This window comes from Choloepus didactylus, chromosome X, assembly GCF_015220235.1.
Source record: "Choloepus didactylus isolate mChoDid1 chromosome X, mChoDid1.pri, whole genome shotgun sequence".
NCBI lineage: Eukaryota > Metazoa > Chordata > Mammalia > Pilosa > Megalonychidae > Choloepus > Choloepus didactylus.
Genome location: NC_051334.1, coordinates 31,960,865 through 31,984,538, shown reverse-complemented (window position 1 = coordinate 31,984,538; position 23,674 = coordinate 31,960,865). Strand labels below are relative to the sequence as shown.

The window sequence follows — 23,674 nt, the reverse complement described above, 5'->3', positions numbered from 1 at the left end:
TGTTAGTATACCGAGTACTAGTCAGAATCAAATGCCAACACTTTCTAAAGAAAAATACGTGTAGTATTCTCATAGATTAAATCCGGTGAAATTTAAACTCATAATAAAAAAAGTCGCAAGCACAAGAAAACAAGTCATCTCAAAGAGAAGACAGAGCAGATTTAGACCAGCTCTCTTAGAACTTTAGATATTATATTTCAGATATTAGAATTACCAGACATATAATATAAAATAAGTAGGTAAAAATGTTAAAGAAATAAATGTTAATGAAAAAATGAATAAATAATAAAACACTATCAAATGTGAAGGGGAAGATTGGGAAAAGAGTGAAATAAAACCACTGAAAATTAAAATTATTCTAAATTCTTAAAAAACCAAATGTGTATGTTTAATGTATATAGCTGAGGAAAAATCAATTTAGAGATAATTGAGAGATTACATACAGAAGGTTGTACCAAAAATTAAGGATGTAGAAAATATGAAAGAGAAGGCAACAGATATGGGTGATAAATTAAGGGAGTATAACTTTTGTCTCATGGGAGGGTCTTAAAAAAAGAATAAAGTAAATGGAGGTAATATGTGAAGGATATTGTCATGATAATGAGAATTTTCCAGAGCCAGTGATATAATCCGCTTAAACAGGAAGCACAATACAACATGCAGAATAAATAAATAGAAATTGCAGAATACCAAAGACAAAGAGAAGCTTATATTAGCAGCCAGAGAAGTAAGGCAGATCCAGATTGCCTATGAAGGAGTGAAATTTAGACTGTCGTCAGACATCTTCATTACAACAAAGGGGTCAAAAACCAGAAGTGGAAAAATATTTTCAAGGTATCGAGAAAAAATTACTGTCAGCCTAGAATTTTGAAGCCAGCAAAATTACCTCTTAAGAACATGGGCACAATAGATATTTTCAGGGAAACAAACAGTTGGGGTTTTATCTCAACAGACCCCTAGTACAAGAACTTCTAAAAGAATATGAGAAGAATTTTAAAAAGAGACATAATTACAAAAGAAAAGCCTGGATGAAGTAGGAATGAGGAATTAAAACTTCTGATTACAACCTAACAATGATTGAATAAAAGAATAAAAAGAATAAGAATATCTCTAATTTGTCTGGTTAAAACTGATAATGTTAGATCTAAAACACTAGATTAGAAAACCCTATAACCTTGGTGGGGTGGACATTCACCAGTGAGAACATTCACCAGTCCTTGTCTTGTTTATAAGGAGGCTAGAGACATTGACTAAATTTAGACTTTATTTTATGATGCTAAAATTGCATGTTTACAATTTCAAGGATAACCACTAGGAGCATATTACTCTTTCCAGAAATTAAATGAAAAAAAAATGGAATAAGAAAAAGTAAACCTCTCAATCAATCCACAATAAGGCAAGAAAAGAGAAAAACAAAACAAAAAAGTGGGATGGATATAAAACAAAAAACAAGGTGGTAGAAAAACTGCATCTGTAGTCACAATAAATGCTAGTGATTTACTCACCAAATTAAGGATATAAAGGTAGAGATATTCAGACTAGAGTAAAAAATTAATATACAAAATATACAGAATATACTGTTTATAAGAGATGCATATAACATAAGGAAACAAATATACTGATGGTAAAAGAATGGAAACAAATACTCCAGAAGGGATTCATCAATGCAAAGCTTGTGTACCTAATTTAATACCCAGTAAAGCAGACATTAAGGTCTATATCATTCTTATGGATAAAGCAAGGCAAAATATAACAATTGTAAACTTGTATATATCTACTAAAATAGCTTCAAGTATATAAAGCAAAAATTAATAGAACAAAATGGAGAATATCTACAACTACATTAGAAGAGTGGGAGATTTCAATGACTTTATCTTTCAACACACCAGACAAAAGTTAGTAAACGTGTGACCATTAACATTTAACAAGTTAGATATAAAGAACATATAGCAAACCCTAAAATTAGAGTACAATGTTCTCAAACACATTGAAGCCTCAATGCATTTCAAATATTTGGTGTTCTTATAGAGTTAACTTTTAAGTTTGTTACAATTAAATTATCCATAACAAAACATTAACAAAAATAAGTACTTCATGGGTCCAAGAGCAAATCAAAATGGGATTTAAAATTGTGTGCTACTGAATAATAATTAAAATAACACATATAAAACTCATGGGCTTCTATTAATGTAAGAAAAAGAAAAAGGGCTAAAAGCTAATGAGCTCACTACCCATCTCAAGAAGATAGGGAAAAATAGAGTAAATGCAGAGAAAGTAAAGGAAAGAGAACATTTTAAGAGCAGAAATGAATGAAACTGAAAACAAGACTCAATCAAGAACATTAAAATACCCATTTTCATGTTTTAAATTACACTAATAAAATAGCCCAATTTCTGGCAAGATGGATCAAGAAAAATAGTAGAGGAGGCACAGAAATATAATCTTAAGGATAAGAAAGTGCTCCTATTAAACACAGAAAGAATAGATTTTAAGAAGGCAATAAGAAAAATGTTGCAAACTTTATGCACATAAATTTGAAAACAAAGTGAATGAATTTCTAGAAAATAATGTGACAACAAAACTGATGCAAGATAATATAGAAAGCCTTAATAGAAATAGAAATGTTATCAAGTTAAAGAATGCAACAGACTCAGATGGTTTTACAGGAAAATTCTAACAAACTTTCAAGGAACAGATAATTTTAATCATCATCAAACTCTTCCTGAGATGACTATTTATGAAGGCATGTATAAGACTAGAAAATATAAAGCTAGACAATGTTTGTTGCCAAAATCAGGCTAAAATGGTACAAGTAAAGTCCCATGTCAATCTCAGCAATAAGCATATAAGCAAAAATTCTAAACAAATTATTGGCAAACCTAGTGCAGTAGTATAAAACAATTTTAAAGCTTCATGCTTTATTTGCTTTGTAGACTCACTCTTTTTTATATTTTATGTGGTGCCATGGCTTTAATTATCATCTCTATGCTAATGATTCTCAATTTATTATCTCTAACACTAGCCTCTGCCCTAAACTCCACACCAATATCCACCCCCCTATTAAGTATTTCCGTTTGGATATCTAACAGGCTGCTCATACTTAACATGTTCAGACTTAAGCTCCCATCCAACCTACCCAACACACAGTTCTCTCCATCCTAGCTCATGCCAACTCATTTTTTAAGTTTCTTAGGTCAGAAGCCTCAAAGTATTCCCTGGCTCTTCTCTTTCCTCACCATTTCCCAGCAGATCTTAAAAGTGGGCTCAGCAGATCTAAATGTGACCTGACAGGCAAGAAGAGGCAAATAAGCTACCCATGTTTTTCTGTACAAATCAGATTCTTTAACTTCAGCCACACTCAGCCCACTTATAGACCTTTTTAGACTACTGTGTCTTAAAAAAAACTATAAAAAACATTGGCCTCTGGGTAAAAATATATATATATATATATAGGCTCCAGATGATTGAGAAGCAAAAAAAAAAAAAAAGACCAGTAAGATTAAATCTATACATTAAATTATTGGTCAAATTACACTTTATGGACTAAAATTTTGGATATATCCAATTTTAAGGAGAAATATGTGAACAAAGTGAAGTATTTAAAGAAAAAAGTATATGAATTACTAAATTTTCTCTAAAATGGTAGCAAGTACATTAAGAATCAGCCAAGTATTATATTTAAATTACTCTTTTAAAAAAAAATTTACTCTTGACATATAAAAATTACTTCTTAAAAGGTTTACCTCTTGTCTTACTAAGCTTTCCATATATAAGAAGAAGAACGTTGTACTTAAAGCAGTAGTCTCTCCTAGCTGGATTTATTTGCTCAGATCCCATTCATTCCTTCACTCTTTATAGGTGCCTTGTTAAGAAGTGCTATAGGGGCAACCATGAGATTAAAATGGGGTTAAAGAGGAAATGGACAGTGGTAGAGGTAATAAATGTAAATTACTCTTCAAGGCATTTGGTGATGAAAACCTGAGAGAGGCTAGTCAGTAACTTGAGTAATAAGACTGTAGAAGATGTCCTGTTGACCTTTTAGGACAGTGAAATTTTAAGCATGTGTGTAGAGGGAAAATCTAATAAAAACACACTGACTTCATATATAAGAGCAGGGTTTTATAGCAAAGGAGATAGGAGAGAAAATGGAGGGACCGTCATTGGTGGTGGAAAGGAGAGAAAGTGAGATAAGGCAGACATTTTGAGGTAGACAGGAATGGGTTGAGAAAATTTATCCATGGAGGACTCCATTCTTGAGAGGGAGCTGAATCTTTTTTAGGTTGTATAGGATTGGTAACATGAAGAAGGGGGAATGGGAGAATAGAAAACCAGTGCTGTTAAGGAAGGGAGAGTGGAAAGTATTTGGAATAGGAGCTCTTCTGTTGTGAAGGTCAATTTAAAGTAAGCAGATGTGTCAGCAAACTATATTGTAGACTCTGTAGTAGCCAATAAGATGATTTGCAAAGGAAACAGTTGGTAATGTGACTTTCTCTCACAGATTTTTGCAAATTTTCTTTTAATTCAGAATAATATCCATACAGACACATGGATAATCAAAAGATAAAAAACTTTTATTTATATTATCTTTATTCTCTCTTTAAATTATTATCTGAATTTAGCCTAAAAGAACTAAGATACTGGTCTTTGGACCATTTTCTTCCCATTATATTCATATTTGGAAGTCATTCATTTAGTATTCACTTTTCTTCCACCAGTATGTCACTGGGTCCTGGTGCCTCTAATTTGAATTTCAGATATATTTTTTATTTCTCTGTTATCCAAATTAGTTTGGATTCTTATTTCAGCCTTTTAGGTATTGACCATTTTCCCCCAAATTATTGTTATCAGCACCAGCTACATAATTTTCAGGGCCTAGGGCAGAAAGAAAATGCAGGACCCCTTCTTCAAAAAGTAAGAATTTCAAGACAGCATCAGTGTAATTTTAAGATGGCATGAGCAGAGCACTAAACCAAGTATGGGGCCTTTCTAAGTGCTGGGTACTGTGGATTTCACAGGTCACATACCCATGAAGCCAGCCATCAGGGTTATTCATATATTTCGTTAGTTTTACATCTAAATTGCTTTTGAAAGTTTTCAGGTGTTACAGAACTTAGACCCATTTCTATAGATCACCTTTTCTTTTTCAAAGATTTCACTTGGGATTATCAACCAAGGATAAATACTTTAATACTTTAAAGGTGGAATCTTTATCTTCTCCTTAGTGTGTTAATAATGGATATAGTTTCCAAGGTTACATTTTTCAGTGTTTTGATTTTGGTACCTTCTTTCCTTACTGTGGAAGAAAGGATATTGGATATCTCAAATCTTGACATTCTTAGGTTGCACACTCTGTGATAAAACTATTATCTTTCTATAAAATTTTGCACTGCAAGCAGACTGTTATGCCAAACATCTGTGTTCAAGGTGACTCCATTTTCGAGCTGAGTAATGGACTTTGCAACTTGCTTTCATAATAATTTTAATGGAATAATTGGGCAAAGAGTGATTACACATTGAGGGGAAAAACTCATCTGTGTAATGTTTATGCCCTCTTTAAGCAGAAAATAGTTTTTATCCTTCGCCGCTGTTTTCTGTATCTTCTATTAGCTGAGAAAGGTTTCTTTCTTACCCTACCATCAAATTGTGTGAGTTGCCTTGATTCTTGTTTTTAATAATATTTTAGCATGTATCTTATATTTTAGTTTACCCTCTCCTTTAGAGATACAGAAACTGTAAAATTATATAAACTTCACATGAACAAAAGTCAGTGATAAACATGTGTTTTGTTCTAATTTTTATCACTGTGAATCGAAATTTTTTTTATTTTTGTAAATAATTCATCATTGCCTTTAAAAATAATTTATCCTCGAGGAGCTAAGATGGCGGCATAGAGAGGAGTGGAAGACTGTTAGTCCCCCCCAGAACAATCCATAAATGACCAAAAAACTAGTAAATATACTGGAATAACTGCGGGGAGACAAACGTGACTGTCCACTCATCATCCACCAACCTGAATTGGGAGGAATGCCCGAGATCGCAGCATAAAATCTGTAAGTAAAACTGCGGACCCGCACTGAGAGCCGAGAGCCAAGAGCCCCTCCCTCACAGAAGCCTCACGGTGCTAGAGAGCAGCACTCTCTCAGCACAGCTCCAACTGGGATTTTAATGTTAACTGCTCAATACAGACAGCAAATCCTCAACAAGCAGACAGAGGCTTTTGGTGACAACTGACCTTGGGAGAGTCGGGGGACATATCTGTCTCAGGATGGGGAGCCCAGAGGATAGGGTGCTATCTCTGGCTGACAGGTGTATCTGGGAGCTTTTCTGTCCCTTTCTCTCTCTGTGGAGAAAACCTCAGCCGTTTTCAGCCCACGGAGCTTTGCAGTAAAGACAGCCTCAGCCATTTTAAAATCAAAACACTTTGATCAGCAGAGTCAGAGAAACAAAGAACTTACTGATATGCAGTGACCTCTCTGGAGGGGGCATAGCTTCCCAAGAGGAAAGGGAGGGGCCCAGCTCTACTGCCTGTCTTTCTGGAACCAGACCCCAAAGCCTGGGGGAGGAGAGCCACAGGCCACACCCTCTTACACCAGCCGGTGACAGGCTGACAGGTGCACCTGCTGGGCAGAAAAGCACAGGTGTATCAATTCTCTAAGAAAAAGCATCAGGGAAACCAGATACTGAATATTTCCTCCTTCTGTGACCTGAGCCTGTTCTCATCTGGGAAAACCTGATTGGGGTGGCCTAGGAGGTCAGATGCCTAGACAACAGAAAACTGCAACCTACACTAAGAAAAACGAAGCTATGGCCCAGTCAAAGGAACAAACATACACTTCAACTGAGATACAGGAATTTAAACAACTAATGCTAAATCAATTCAAAAAGTTTCGAGGATATTTCATAAAAGAGATAGAGGCTGTAAAGAAAACACTGGGTATACATAAGGCAGAAATCGAACGTTCAAAAAAACAACTAGTAGAATCTATGGAAATGAAAGGCACAACACAAGAGGTGAAACACACAGTGGAAACATACAACAGCAGATCTCAAGAGGCATAAGAAAACACTCAAGAACTGGAGAACAAAACACCTGAGAGCCTACACGCAAAGGAGCAGATGGAGAAAAGAATGAAAAAATATGAGCAACGTCTCTGGAAACTTAAGGATGAAACAAAGTACAAGAATGTATGTATCATTGGTGTCCCAGAAGGAGAAGAGAAGGGAAAAGGGGCAGAGGCAATAATAGAGGAAATAATCAATGAAAATTTCCCATCTCTTACGAAAGACATAAAATTACAGATCCAAGAAGCTCAGCATACTCCAAACAGAATAGATCTGAATAGGCCTACGCCAAGACACTTATAATCAGATTATCAAATGTCAAAGACAAAGAGACAATCCTGAAAGCAGCAAGAGAAAAGCAATCCATCACATACAAAGGAAGCTTAATAAGACTATATGTGGATCTCTCAGCAGAAACCATGGAGGCAAGAAGGAAGTGGTGTGATATATTTAAGATACTGAAAGAGGAAAACCGCCAACCAAGAATCCTATATCCAGCAAAGCTGTCCTTCAAATATGAGGGAGAGCTCAAAATATTTTCCGACAAACAGACAATGAGAGACTTTGTGAACAAGACACCCACCCTAAAGGAAATACTAAAGGGAGCACTACAGGGTGATAGAAGACAGGAGTGCATGGTTTGGAACACAATTTTGGGAGATGGTAGCACAGCAATGTAAGTACACTGAACAAAGATAACTATGAATACGGTTGAGAGAGGAAGGTTGGGAGCATGTGAGACACCAGAAGAAAGGAGGAAAGATAAAGAATGGGACTGTGTAACTTGGTGAATCTAGAATGTTCAACAATTGTGATAAAATGTACAAATATGTTCTTTTACGAGGGAGAACAAGCAAATGTCAACCTTGCAAGGTGTTAAAAATGGAGAGGCATTGGGGGAGAGATGCAATCAACATAAACTAGAGACTGTAACTAACAGAATCATTGTATTATGCTTCCTTTAATGTAACAAAGATGATATACCAAGGTAAATGCAGATAAGAGAGGGGGATAGGGAAGGCATGTTAGACACTTGACATTGGTGGTGGTGTCTAACTCTTTACTCTACTTTGATTTAAGGTTACTTTTCCTTTTGCTACTTCCTAGCTGTCATTTTTTTAACTCTTTCTTTTGCCTCTCTACCTTCTATGAGTCTCCCTCCTGCCTTGTGGAAGAAATGTAGATGCCCTTATATAGATAGTGGTGAAGGTGGTGAACACATAAATATGTGATAATACAGAGAACCATCGATTGTTTACTTAGGATGGAATGTATGGTGTGTGAACAAAACCATCTTAAAAAAAAATGGGTTGATGACAAAACTTTAAGGGCAATATACTGAGTGAATAAGCCAGATACATAAGGACAAATATAGTAGGGTCTCACTGATAAGAACTAATTATAATATGTAAACTCATAGACATGAAATATAAGGTACCAAGATATAGGATGAGGCTTAAGAATGGAGAGTGGTTGCTTAGTATGAGCAGAATGTTCAACTACGATGAACTTAAATGTTTGGAAATGAACAGAGGTGTCGGTAGCAAGATGTGAGAATAACTAACAGTGCCGAATAGCGCGTGAATGAGGTGGAAACAGGAAGCTCAGAGTCATATATGTCACCAGAAGGAAAGTTGGAGGTCAAAAGATGGGAATGTATAAAACTGAATCCTATGGTGGGCAATGTCCATGATTAACTGTACAAATATTAGAAAACTCTTCCATGAACCAGAACAAATGTATGACAATACAACTAGAAGTTAATAATAGAGGGGCATATAGAGAAGAAATATATACCTATTGCAAACTATATACTACAATTAGTAGCGTTTCAACATTCTTCCATAAACAGTAACAAATGTACTATACCAACACTACGAGTCAACAATTGAGGGAGGTTGGTTAAGGATATGGGAGGATTCAAGTTTCCTTTACTTTTTTTCTTTTTTTCTTTTTTTTTTTTCTTTTTTCATCTTTGACTTTATTTCTTGTCTGGAGTAATGAAAAGTTTCTAAAAATTGAACAAAAATTAAGTGTGGTGATGGATGCACAGCTGTATGAGGGTACCAGGGGCAAGTGATTGTACACTTTGGATCTTTGGATAATTGTATGGTATCTGAACAATCCCAATAAAAATTAAAAAGAAAAAAAAATAATTTATCCTAGTTCTAGTAATGTTTTCTGGGCCACTCATATTGACATTTCTGAAATGTTTTATAATACAGTCCTTAAAATTTTCTCATCTAGTTGTATGTATGCCAACTAGAGTATATTATTTTCTGTCCAAACACAAATACACCTACACACATAATTCATGTATTTATTTTTATATATGTATATATTACATAAACATAGATGCATTCCATTTTAGTACTTGATATTTAAATATTACACATTTGCTCTTGGCAAATTGTCTTTGCTTTGGAAGGGCACTAAAAGTGCTTATGAGTGAGTGTGAATATACCACTTAGGAGTATCTTGTCTTTAATTTTCTTATAATTTGGTGGTTGAGCTCATTGCTCTAAAAGTTGGAAAAGCAAAGGAGAGAGTTAAAATAAAATGAGAAAAATCTCACATTAAGGCCTAAAAACACATCAGTTATAAAAACTAAATTAGCAGTAGGGATTGATAAATTAGAGTTTTAAGAATGCATTTTTAGATAGAAGTGTTTCTCTTAATTTTATTCTCTAAATATTTTTCAGAAAAAGTCCTACAGCTTTCTCCTTTCTTTTAATGAAACTGGTCTACAGCTTTTACTTAAAATCCTTGATAATTAACAATTAATATTTAATTCCTATAATATAAAATAATATTTTCAAGGCAAATGCCCATCCATCTCATCCATCTTACTTTACCATTCTAGGCCCTTTTTAAACCAATTTTCTTCTCAAACTACTCCATAGATTTAATGTTGAATGATCAAATCTGTTCTTTAATATTCAGCCAAAACTGCACTAAAGGTATTTGCCCAATTTTTAAAGAGAAAGAAATGAGAGAGGGAATATTCAACATTTCTTCATAACATATTCTTGTGTCTCAGAGTAATCCATGTATGGAATGAGAAATAAAAATATATTTCAAGACCATCAAGCTACTTTTAAGTCATAGAATGCACACATTCACCAGGAAGTTTCCATAAAAAATAGTAGCTACAATTGGAGAATCGCTTTTTTGCTTCTGCCTTAAAAAGTTTTATATTCGTTTTCTAATCTATAGTAAGAAATGGCCAATTTAATAACATTCTGCCCCTCACTCTTTTTTGTTCCAAGCCCAATTAATTGTTTCCATATCCATTGTTTATTATTTATTTCTTTTTAAGGCATATGTTCTTTCACACTTCACTGCTAAGTCTTCTCCAATCTGGCTAATCATCAAAATCACACAGGTGGGAGGGCATAGGGAGTTTAAGTTCATACATACTACCTCTCGATTTCCTCTGTGTTTCTAATTTAGTAGGTTTGAATTGAGCTGGGAACTGTATTCTTGTAATGTTTCTCTGGTGATTCTGATAATTATTCAGGTTTGAGAACCCTGTCCTAGGCCTTCACGTGAGGATGAATTGTTTAAGGCAGTGCATTTTGCCCTATGTCTCAGATGCATTCCGTTTATGGGCCATTAACTTTCCCATGTTCATCTACTACTCCTTAGAACTGAGCAATCCCTGTATTGCATAGATGAAGCTCATTTCCAATTCCTGAACAATTAAGCCAAGCAGGGGAAAAACTAGTTGTGCTTCAAAGCCACAATTCCCTGCTGGAGTACAATGATCACTTTCTAGGAAATCACAGCAAATTGTTGATGGCACAGAAAAATGGGACACTGCTAACCATAATATCTTTCATCTGCACAGGGCATCAGTATACTCCCCACTATTCTACCGCTCTCTCCTTCCCATTCCATGACCTAGATGGAACAGATTTTCCCTGTGGGGCCAGTTTGGTAGACACTGAGCAGTCCTGCAAGGACAGTATAGTGTCCACAATTAAATCTTCAGCTATATCTGATTTATGACCAGTGCAAGAATCCTGCAAGTGGGGACTTAGACCTGCTCTCCCTTCCTCCACGCCAAATGATTGTAACACAATGGGTTTAATCTATAGGTAATGAGAACTTGCCACTGAGAGGAGAGGAGGTTGGAAACCAGTTTATGTCTATTTCTGCCAGCTTAATATTTCATAGGAGCATTCACTGTCACACCACCTTGGCCTCTAACAAGGAATCGAGTGTAATGCACCACTCTGCCAGTGTTCACCTGTTCCCCTGCTGACATCAAAACACACAAGTGCTCTTTTTGCACTCCAAGCCTACTGCTTAAGCACTGTACAGCATGTTTGGCAAGCAGAAGGAAAAACAATTGTTCCCGACATCTTCCTCCTGCTGTTTAAGGTGCACATCCCAGCCAAATGAATACTATCAGAGCCAAAGACCCTGGCAGGAGTCCCTTGCTACAAATCTGTAGCCTTGTCTATCTTATCCACTTGTGAACCAAAGATTTTAAAGCTTTATGATAACCACAGGGCAAATAGTGTAGACAGTTTCCTGAGGGATTCTTCAGAGTGGTAGAATTAAGGTGGCTAGCTATGGATAGGGTGAATAAGTAGGGTGACAGGAAGCCATAAGTGACATTGAAGTGACTTGCACTTCAACTTCTCCAGCACAATAATGATCACCTGGCTTATTTTTTTTTTTAATAAAAAATTGGTAATCTTTATGCATTTTCTGAAAAAAGGATAATTCATCCCAGACATCTCAGCAGAGAGGTGGATTTTTCCAGTTTCTCAGACACCACTTCAACTTGGCACCAAGGTGTCATTTCAGGTTGATACCAAATATATTTGACCTCACTGACCATTGACTCTAAAGGCCAATAGAATCCAGAGCATTTTGTCTCAGAAGAACCTGAACACTGGCCTCAGACTATTATGGGCCTACCTCAAAGTAAAAGGAACCCAACAGAGATCTCTAATGTATACCAGAAAGGCACAGTATCTGGTTATTGAGGCTACATCTGTTGACTACTTGACTGGAGCCTAAAAACTTTTATTCATAGTCAACACATGTGGCCTTCCTTTGCTGTTCTGTGAAAGGCACTGTGACTAATATCCTTCCCACACATTATGCAAAGTCCAGGAGGCTAGAACCATTGTGTCTAGTCCTTAACATGAGAGTCTGGATTCCTGAATAAAGGGATTATTTGGTGCAAAGGGTTCTGCCACTCTGAGGCTTCTGTTAACGCTACTGTGCTTGATGCATACCCTTGCCCTTCTCTGGGGAGCACCAAATTGCTAGTTCATTTACATAGCAATGATGAGTTGACTCACAACCACCAATCTATCTGATATTGGCCTCAGTAGATGCTCCCTCTGTACACTAGCTACAGTCTTTATAATTATGACACCTTGCCTTTCTTCTGCCTATACTTGCATTAGGGAAGAGTCACTGCATTTGGGGCTTCCTGGGACAGCAACAGAAGCAACTGCCAGAAATCAACTACTTTGCTCAGTGGCTAGGCTCCTACTTTTGTTTCTGATTCCCATTCTTTGCTTCTTGTTACAACTGAATTTTATCCCCTGGCTTAGTTTCTTAGGGCTGCTGTAGCAAAGTACCATAAACTAGATGTCTTAAAGTAACTGAAATTTATGGTCTCACAGTTTTGGATCATAGAAGTCTAAAACCAAGATACCAGAAGAGCCATGATTCCTCTGAAGTGTGTAGGGAAAAATTTGTCCCATACTTCTATCCTGGCTTCTGGCTATAGCCAGCAATCCTTGGTGTTCCATGACTTATAATCTCTGCCTCCATCATTACATGGCCTTCTTAGCTCCCTGTATCTGCCAGCTTTTCCTTTTACCATCTTATTAATGACACCAGTCGTATTAGATTAAGGGCCAACCCTACTCCAGTAGGACCTTATTTTAGTTTACCTAATTCCATCTGTAATGACCGACCCTATTTCCAAATAAAGTCACATTATGAGGTCTTGGGCATTAGGACTTCAGCATGTCTTTTGTGGGGATGTAATTCAACACCTAACACCCTCAGATTTAGATATTTGACTCGTGTATAGACTCTATACATTGCTTGAACACGTGGTCACAATCTTCAACAAACTCATTCATAGATGCTTATTCTCTTTCACTATTCTGTATCAGGAGATGTTTGTCTGGTATTCTAATTATTAAAATATCAATCAATTATTAATTGTCTACAATTTATTGGCAAGGTGACTTTCATATTATGAGCACATGTGCAATCACAGATCACCTTGCCAATGGGCCAAAGAACCTTTACTGATCTCAGGGACCTATGAAGTTACCTTGAGAAGGCTTGATGAAATAAACTTTGTGGATTCCATCTAGGTTTGCTATATATTACTTCCATCACTGTTTTTTTGAAGGTGAAATAAGGCATCAGTTTGCTCCAGTGGACAGAAGACTTATTCCATTTGTCTATTCTTAAAGGCAAATGGTTGCAGAAAACATCTAGAAATGTCTTAGATGTATTACTCTACAGCTCATTGACCATTCTATCAATGCTTTACTTGACAGTGGTGGCTATCTCTTGTCAAATCCCACTGATAAATTGATTCCCGAACATTGCTTTCAAGTATACTCCCTCAGAGATCACAGAGGAACTTCAGTGACCTGCAAAGTTGTAAACAGATGAAGTTTCAACTTACCATGGCACCAATAGTTTTAACATTTATATTCTTGTTATATGAATGAAATTATGGAGAGCTCCATGACTATGGTTTTTGGGATCTTTTTCCCCTGTAGGTTTAAACCAAATGACAATAACAAAAATAAATCTGTAAGGCCTCTGTGAATAATATTTAACATTATTTGTTTTATATTTAAATAATATATACATATATATATATATATATATATATGCATTTGCACATCTATGTAATTATTTACAGCCTACTTCCCTATAAAATATACTAACAAATTACCACCAAAGCCAGTTGGGCAAGAGACCCTCACAAGAGTTATATCTAAAGTAGCTTAAATCAATAACAGTTTTTATTTATTCAATCTTTATTGTCCAGTAACACAGTGTGGGGCCACCTTTCTTTAGAAGAAGTGTGACAGATTAAATTGAAAACAAAAAAAGCAACCAAGTGGATCTTTTGATGGATGATGAGACTGTGAGCAATTGTAGTTTGTCCTTCCTGTTATCTTCTACTCCATTTACCCATGAAATTCCCCTTACTCTCCTAGCTTGATTCCTCTTGAAAAACTTTATTTCCTCAACCTGCTTCAAGCACAAATAGACCTGTAGAAATTATATATGCAACTTTGTGGTGATCTATTACTTTCTTGACACCATACAAAATCATGACAAATGAAATACTCATCTCCAGTCAACCTCAAAGAGTTCTGAGTCTACATGGAAGCCCAAGGTGTTCCTCAAATTTCAGCTTCATTGAGGCTATCCTCCTGCCAGTTCTAAACAACTAAAGGTTGGACGAATCTGTTTCTGAGACAAATAGAGCATTCCTTGTGGTCCTTAAATAATTCCTGACATCTTCATGGCATGCCTCCTTAAAGATCTTAAAATTATGCTTTCAAACTTATCAACATGATTCAAACAAATCGGGTATTTTTATTACTTGGTACTTGAACAAATTACAACCTCTTAGTAGGTAACAGAGAAAAACTAAAAGGAGGTAGTTGCATCAATTGCCAAGCTCATATATCTTGAGATTCCAGGAAAGAAAACTTTTTGGCCAGGATGGTCTATCTGTGCTGTGAAGTGTGGCTGCCAGATATTGGAGATTAGTGACCTCTCATTGGCCACCACTTTAGATTTTAAAGAGCCAGAGTAGGAATTGGTTTTAGGACTCCCAGTGCCAGCTCCTGTATGTGAAAATAAAACTCATTCCTTATTGGTCTACTTTCTGCAGAGTAGGAACATTCAAAATAAGGGCAATTAATGCTTTCCTCAAAGCAGAAACTTCTAGAATTTTCAGTTCATTACCTTTATTTGATCTGAAGTTGGGACTTAGTTTTCTTTAGTCCAGGTGCTACTAAAATCATTCAAAGAAATGAGGCTTAATATTAGCATTGGCTTAAAAGTTTCATTGTTTACGGGAAAGAAAATAAAACAATGCTGGAAATCAAAGCATTTACATGCCCAGATCTCACTGAGATATTCCGGAGAAAATCAGCACCCCAGAATTCTGAGAAGCCAGGTGTCTCTTGAACTCCAGCCTGGTAGAGAGAATCACTTTCTTGACTTAGAGCCAATGAAGTGATAACTTTTACAATGTTAAGCCTAAAAATATTGACCAATTGAAGAAAACTATAAATGACCCAGAGCCCTCCAATGCCTGGCACATAACAGGCAATCAAGGAATATTTATTACATAATTGGGTAAAAACAGAGGTTTGTGGAAGATCCTAATAAAGCAGTGTACCTTTGGCACACTCATTCTTCCCATTTCATAGGCGTCATATCACTCTTCAATCCCTCCCTCTACGTTAAAACCTTTTTCCAAACCCTCCACTCCAATTGGTCCTCTCCAATCTTATCTCAGACATCAAAATTAGTTATTCTTTCTCCATTTTTCCACCAAAATTGAAAACAAATACAATTACGCAATAGCACACACACTTACAAAAGAAGAAATAAAATAACAAAAGTTCTCCCATCCCCACTCCTAAATCTCATAGGTATTGAAGGAAAATGATTTTTATGGCCTTAAACTACCTCATGCTATGTTTTGATTTAACTTTCTCAGGAGCATTTTTTTTTTATTTTAACAAATTGCTTTGTTACCCATATGTGTTTTTTGTTTGTTGATTGTGTGACCAAAAGGAGAATTACAGTCAGTGTAGGAGAGCGAATTTTGGACAAAGGCACTTTTTGGGGGCTGTGCCGGTTTGAATGTATTGTGTCCCCCAAATGCCATTATCTTTGTGGTCTTGTGGGACAGACGTTTTGGTGCTGGTTAGATTTGCTTGGAATGTGCCCCACCCAGCTGTGGGTGGTGACTTCGGTGGGATACTCCTATGGAGGTGTGACCCCACCCATTCAGGGTGGGCCTTGATCAGTGGAGCCATATAAAACATGCTGACTCAAAGAGACTGAACGCAGTGCAGCTGTGAGTGATGTTATTTGAAGAGGAGCAAGCTTGCTAGAGGGGAATGTCCTGGGAGAAGCCATTTTGAAACCAGAACTTTGGAGCAGACGCCAGCCATGTGCCTTCCCAGCTAAGAGAGGTTTTCCGGACGCCATTGGCCATCTCCAGTGAAGGTACCCGATTACTGATGTGTTACCTTGGACGTTTTGTGGCCTTAAGACTGTAACTGTATAGCCAAATAAACCCCCATTTTATAAAAGCCTATCCATCTCTGGTGTTTTGCATTCTGCAGCATTAGCAAACTAGAACAGGGGCATTCTTTAACGCATACAGTGTAGATATGTTTTTCCTCCATTTTGTTGTGCTGAAAATTGTTTTATTATTGCATTCTACAAGATTTTTCTCTCTTTGGTTGCAGTTTTCCTTTAGACGGTATGTGCTACTGACAGTATGTGCTACTGGCTAGAAAGCTTAAACGTAAGGGAAATATAGCTTTATAATAATTTTCTCAGCAGATTCTAATTTAGTGGGGAAAACACCCATGTTTCCCATTTGTTTGCAATCATGAGCTTTCCCACCACTTCTTAATTGAAATCAAAATTGATATATGGCACATTCAATAAGTACATTTCAGGAATTGCAGTTCCTTCAATGGAAGTTACAGTTGTTATCACATTTGTAAAACCTGGGATATTTTTTTTCTCCATTTTTAAGCATTCATTGACATTTTAAATACATTTATTTTGGTTTGAATTGTCTGTTTTTATTTCACGTGAAGGATTAATTCTCCCAGAGTTTCTTAGGCATGCTGCACTCTGATTTAGGTGTTTATTATATTGTGGCACAGAGGTTAATACATGATTTTAAAAATAGGAATGTAAGGAACAATCAATTCACTGTGAATACTTTCCACTGCCAACCAAAATCAATGAAATTTTAAATTTATATTGCTGAATAATTTGAGGAGATAATACAAATTTATTTTTATGTATGTTGCTCTTTTTTTTAACTTAGTTTTCTTTGAAAATTGGATTGTAAGTTTCTTCACTATGTTATTTCTTGGTAACCATTACTAGGATCCAATTTTCTACTTTTATATTTTCGTTGTTGATTGCCAGTGTTTTAATGTCTTTAACTTTCCTCATTTCTGCTGTTTCATCTAGCCATATGATTCCTTCTATTACCAAGCAGATTAGCTAAAGACATGAAATAACATTTTGAAAACAATAGTTGAGCAGTATTCTGGAACAACAGAAAAAGTCTGATTATGGTTCAGGATTTCTTTGACAGCTCAGGTCAAGTAGGCAGAGCGTCCTAGGAAATTCATTGGCCTGGCAGCAATCAGGGTCTGCCCAATAAGATGTTTAGAAATGCAAGGCAGCTTAGGTACCATAACTAGTTCAAAGAATTCTGCAAGTTTGGATTGACATGGGTCTTTTCATTGCCTGAGATAATCAAAGAATCTGTGTAAATCATTCTCTCTTATTGGCTGCCAGGCCAGGGAAAAAAACAACCCATCTGAGGTCAACTCCTCCATTATCTTAAAGGCCAGCTCATTCCTTTCAGCTCATAGAATTTCATGAATAGAAAAAGTTAGATTTCTAAAAATAATGTTTGAGGCTAGATGTGTGGTTTAAAGTTATACTATTTTACATCCTATTCAATTATAATTCTACAGATATACACTAAAAGATATGCTGTGTTTGCCTTTAGCCAGAGAAAGGACCAAATTTTCAACAGTGCCTGAGTGGGCAATTACTGCATGCCATGATTGGAAGGTTTCCCTAGCCACCTGTCACAATGCTGAAATTTTATCATTAGCGATCCATTTCTCTGTAGGAGCTCAGAATAGGCTACATACATTCTTTCCTACAATTCACAGGGCTCTGATTATAGCCATAAGCACAATTATCTGAATTATTACGTGATGTAACTTCTAGTGGAAGTTTCGCCTTGACAAAGGGAAAATGTGGTTAAATTAGAGTACAGGCAATGTTTTGGTCACTGATCATGGATAGAGTATTTTCATAGAACTAGATTAAAGGTTGCTCCAAATAATCATCCATCCTATTCTGATATCTGGTATGTGTTGGCATATGGTGTATGCTGGAAAATGGAATAAGAAAATAAGACACTTGGCTATAGTCGGATCAGGGAGAAGAAGACATTGGCAGGGACTGTAGCAAAAAGGAACTTCTAAGCCATGTAAAGGAATATGACTTTTATCCTAAGGAAAATGAAGAATCAACAATGAAGGGTTTTAAGCAGAGAATAATGCTTTCATTTTCAAAAAGAACACACTATAGTTGCGTTGCACGTGGAGTGGGGTGGGGTAGGATTCCAGCCAGGAGGCAAATATCATGTTTGAGACAAAAGATGTTAATGAGATAAACTACAGTAAGGCCAGCAGTGGGGAGAGGGAGAAAAGGATGGAATCAAGAAATATTCAGAAGGTAGAAGAAAAACTTGGTGATTGCCTTGGTGAATGCAAAGTGGGGAAGGTCATGATGAGAGAAGAGGAAACATCCAGAATGAGGGCTAATAAAGGCAGTGATTAATTGCATTTCACTGACATGGTGGGGCGGGGGGTAGGGGTGGGGACAGAGAAGAAGCAAAGCAATTTAGGGAAATGAAAAGGAGGAGAGAAAGGACACACAATGGTACATAGTTTGACATGTTAATTTATGATGATTGCGGGACATCTAAGTAAACATGTCCAGCAGGGCAATATATAGGCAAGTGCAAAGATCATGAGGGAAATTGGGACTGGAGACTTAGAATTTAGAGTTATCAGTGTAGGAGAGAAATTGATGCTAAGGTTATTGGTAGAAGGAGAATAAAGGAAAGTCTGGGGCAAAAAAAACTGAAAAACTTAGAAGTTTATAGTCCAGGTAGAAACACTGGGAGAGTCCCCCTCCTGCAGCATCACTACTTGTCCAGTTTTTTTTCCAGAGGCCTTTAGCTTTATTCTCACTTGAGTTGCAAGTTGAGTTCATTAAAGAATAATTAAATCTCCAGTATCTTTTAAACTTATGAGCCAGCATTTATACTCGAATATAAAAACCAGGATCATTTTTTAAACCCCATTTGTGTTCTAGGGGAAGAATGGTGTTATTGTACCAGATAATTATGCCTACAATATATATTAAGGGAAAATACTTGATATGGTGCATGACAGTGAATTCTCGATAAGTTCTCTGTCCCAAATGTTACTTTTATTACTGCATTTTTAAAGGTGAACAGATCCTTGAAGAGAGACTTTGCAATCTGTTCAGCATGCTATTTATACTTGAAAAGTGTTAAATTATCCTAATCATACTTATAATAGCAATCAAGATTAATTGCAGCTATATTAAGATTACTTATTATTTGTTCTACTTCAGCAGTAACAAAAATGCAATTGTACAAACAATTTCCATAATCCAAATTGTGAAAGAAAGTAAAGGAAGAAAGACCACATGAAACTAGTTGCAATAGTTTTTTAAAAAATAAATCCTTAACTTGACAGTTATATAGAATTCTGTTTTTGAAAAGAAGCTGATTCTGAACAGATTGCATATGTGTCTCAGTAGTGGAAGTGGATTATCTACCTTGAATTGGATTGCGATGACGATGGCCCTATTCTAAGTAAACCAAATCTCTTGAACTATATAATGAGATCAAGAGGAACATTCAGCCTGAGAATGACAGATTGCAACGACTAAGATGATTTCACTAATGTTTTTCCCAGCCTCTTGGCTTTTGCATAAAACTGTAGTTTTGTCCTGTGGATTCCCGATTCCTGATTCTGAAGATCTATATACTTAATTTTTGTTTCTCATTGGTTTCATTTTTATAAACAAAGCTGAATGAGGGGTAGGAAGCTGCGAAGTCTGTCTTACAAAAAGGTGATTGTGGTAGAGTCTAGAATCTTCATTTACTTTGCAGCAGGATTTCAGGAAAACAATCATGAATTTACTACATTTAACTGATTCACCTTGTTTCTTCCCTTTTTTAGGCCATGAGGAGGCAAAAGTTGCTTGAACAGAGTATCCAGTCTGCCCAGGAGCTTGAAAAATCCTTACACTTAATTCAGGAGTCCCTCACATTCATTGACAAGCAGTTGGCAGCTTATATTGCCGACAAGGTGGACGCAACTCAAATGCCTCAGCAAGCACAGGCAAGTACAACCGGGAATGAGCTTCTGTTCTTTTGTTTTTAATTCCTGAACCAGGCGTTGCTGAGTTTCTAACTTAATTGTTCATCTAGTTATGCAGAGATTTGTTTAGATTGATTTTTTTAAAATGTTTGGAGGTAAGGAGAAAGAGTTCTAATTTAGTACTCTGAAATTTATTTTTGAGTGTATATAGTGGAGGAATGTTAAATAGAGAAACTTAAAACAGGAGCACTGTCACACTAAGGTCTGGTGTTTATCAGTGTTTTCAGATTGTACTAAAGCTAGAGGGAAACCATAGGAATGTAAATGATGAAGAGAATATTTTCTGCCACTACTATTCAGATTCAGTCACAGACATTTTATTATCAAGTCATCTTTGTTATCAAGGGATTATAAGTCATAAGCTCTCCATATATTCTTTCTACATTTAATATATTGTGAGGAGCTAGTAACATAAGAAATTAGAGATCTAAATTTGCAGTTTATTACTAATGATGATGTATTATATAAACATACACACTCAGACACTTCAACTCCTTGTTCAATTCGAAGTATCAAATGTATTTATGTGATTCAAGGTGAGAGTAAAAATAGTAATCAGAATAAGCCCTAAGTTAACTTTAGAGTAAGTAAATTTATGCTGTATCTAAATTTATTTTACCTTGGGAATTAATTTTAAAATGCAGAATTGCTATTGTTAAATAGCATTTAAATGTATATAATGTATCATAAGTATTATTTATTTAAACATCTTTAAAATTTTACCGTAATGAGGTAATGTAGCTACTTTTCAGAACTTATAGGTATATTACGATCCCAGTAAGCAAGGAGAACCTTATGCTATGATGTAACTGGCATTATCTACCCTTCCCAAATGCCCTCTTCCCACTGAATGGTGGAGATAACTGATTATTTTTTGCTTTAAAATCCTTTTTTGGATAAAACATTGGATTTGTAGATCATGGTTACAATATAATTACAGAGCAACGAATCACAGTAAATTGTTACATAGAGCATCATGTCCACAATGAAATAGGTTAGTTTACCATATTGTCCAGTTATGACCAAGAAAGTCCCTTAGAATATGAGGCAGAATGCAGGTAGTTTTGATAGGTGGAAAAAGTCCAGAGGAGAGGATTGTGGAAAGATGGTGGGGTAGGAAGCTCCAGGAACCAGTCCCTCCACCAGAACCACAGGCAGGAATTACCTGAATCAACTGTTATAAAACTCCAGATTCCAGTAGAACACTGTACAGCATCCAGGGAAGAGTGGGAGGAAGTGGCTGGTAAATTATGGTAAATACCAGTAAATTGCTCTCTCTGCACAGGCAGTTAGTGGCACCCATCATCCACTCTTGTAACAGCTTGCTGGTACCAGAGAAGGACATCAGGATCCACTTCTGCAAGGTCTAGGGGTGGGGGGAGGGGCACATGGGCCGATCTCTGATCATGACTTTTGAGTAGCTACTTTGGATTGCTGGGGCCCAGCTCTGAGGGTGGCCATTGTTCCAGCCCACCCTGAACAAAGACAGTGGAGGAGAGTTAAAGATGGTACGCCTCCTCACAGTTGCAAAGGACAGTTGAAAGGGCTGCATTTGCTGGGCAGGTTAAGAAATCAGAGCTCTGGGGAGCCAGAGAATGGGCTCCTTCCTGGCCCCTCCGTCATCCCCTCTCCAGGACAGTTTGGAGTCAGCCAACACTTCCTATGCGGGTCCCTAGCCTTGTTCCGGCTAGGAAAGACTGGCTTGGGAAACTCTTCTCTGGCTCAAATCCATTTTCTGTGCAGTTATGGCTGCACTTGCATTTTCTTTTTTTTTTTTTTTTTAATTCAGTTTTATTGAAATATATTCACAAACCATACAGTCATTCATGGTATACAATCAACTGTTCACAGTATGATCATATAGTTATGCGTTCATCACCACAATCTATTTCTGAACATTTTCCTTACATCAGAAAGAATCAGAATAAGAATAAAAAATAAAAGTGAAAAGAGAATACCCAAACCATCCCCCCATCCCACCCTATTTGTCATTTAGTTTTTACTCCCATTTTTCTACTGATTTTTTTTCAATTTTTTAACTTTGTTTATCAAAAAATTAAAAACAAACAGGCAAACAACAACCAAAAAAACCCCACAACATTTCAAACAAAGCAATGGATTAAGGAAAACAAATAACCTAAAATAATTACTTTGCTTCCAATATGTTCCTACCATACCCCAAGAAAATTAATAAACCATGTCCAAACAGAGGAGTAAGAAAAACAAATAATCTAAAATAACTACATTGCTTCCAACATGTTCCTACCATACCCCAAGAAAATTAACAACCGCTAAGAAAACAAAGGAATAAGAGAAAAAAAAACCTAAAATAACTCTATTGCTTCCAACATGATCTTACTATATCCAAGAAAGTTTACAAACCATAATCATTCCTGAGCATTCCCATAACATTGAGATTACCCTCCATAGTTTATCTGTTCTTATTAGATTATCATTCCCCCTCCACTAATTGGTATCTCTAGGTCCCCTACATTCTACAGTATAAAACATTGTACATTTGTCACAGAATTCACATTAGTGGTAACATACAATATCTCTCTTTTTGTGCCTGGCTTATTTTGCTCAGCATTATGTCTTTTTTTTTTTTTTTTTTTTTTTAATATTAATTTTATTGAGATATATTCATATACCACGCAGTCATACAAAACAAATCGTACTTTCGATTGTTCACAGTACCATTACATAGTTGTACATTCATCACCCAAATCAATCCCTGACACCTTCATTAGCACACACACAAGAATAACAAGAATAATAATTAGAGTGAAAAAGAGCAATTGAAGTAAAAAAGAACACTGGGTACCTTTGTCTGTTTCTTTCCTTCCCCTATTTTTCTACTCATCCATCCATAAACTAGACAAAGTGGAGTGTGGTCCTTATGGCTTTCCCAATTCCCTTGTCACCCCTCATAAGCTACATTTTTATACAACTGTCTTCGAGATTCATGGGTTCTGGGTTGTAGTTTGATAGTTTCAGGTATCCACCACCAGCTACCCCAATTCTTTAGAACCTAAAAAGGGTTGTCTAAAGTGTGCGTAAGAGTGCCCACCAGAGTGACCTCTCGGCTCCTTTTGGATTCTCTCTGCCACTGAAGCTTATTTCATTTCCTTTCACATCCCCCTTTTGGTCAAGAAGATGTTCTCCGTCCCACGATGCCAGGTCTACATTCCTCCCCGGGAGTCATATTCCACGTTGCCAGGGAGATTCACTCCCCTGGGTGTCTGATCCCACGTAGGGGGGAGGGCAGTGATTTCACCTTTCAAGTTGGCTTAGCTAGAGAGACAGGGCCACATCTGAGCAACAAA

General features: G+C 36.4%; 1 protein-coding gene across 10 annotated transcripts in view; it reads left to right on the top strand.

Moving 5' to 3' along the window:
- DMD (dystrophin) overlaps positions 1-23,674 on the top strand; it is a 2,178,366-nt gene that overhangs the window by 665,903 nt on the left and 1,488,789 nt on the right. For all 10 annotated transcript variants that reach the window (XM_037821041.1, XM_037821045.1, XM_037821047.1 and 7 more), the window contains one exon: positions 20,148-20,309. In XM_037821041.1, the coding sequence (XP_037676969.1) occupies positions 20,148-20,309 (162 nt within the window). The remainder of the gene's footprint in view (positions 1-20,147; positions 20,310-23,674) is intronic.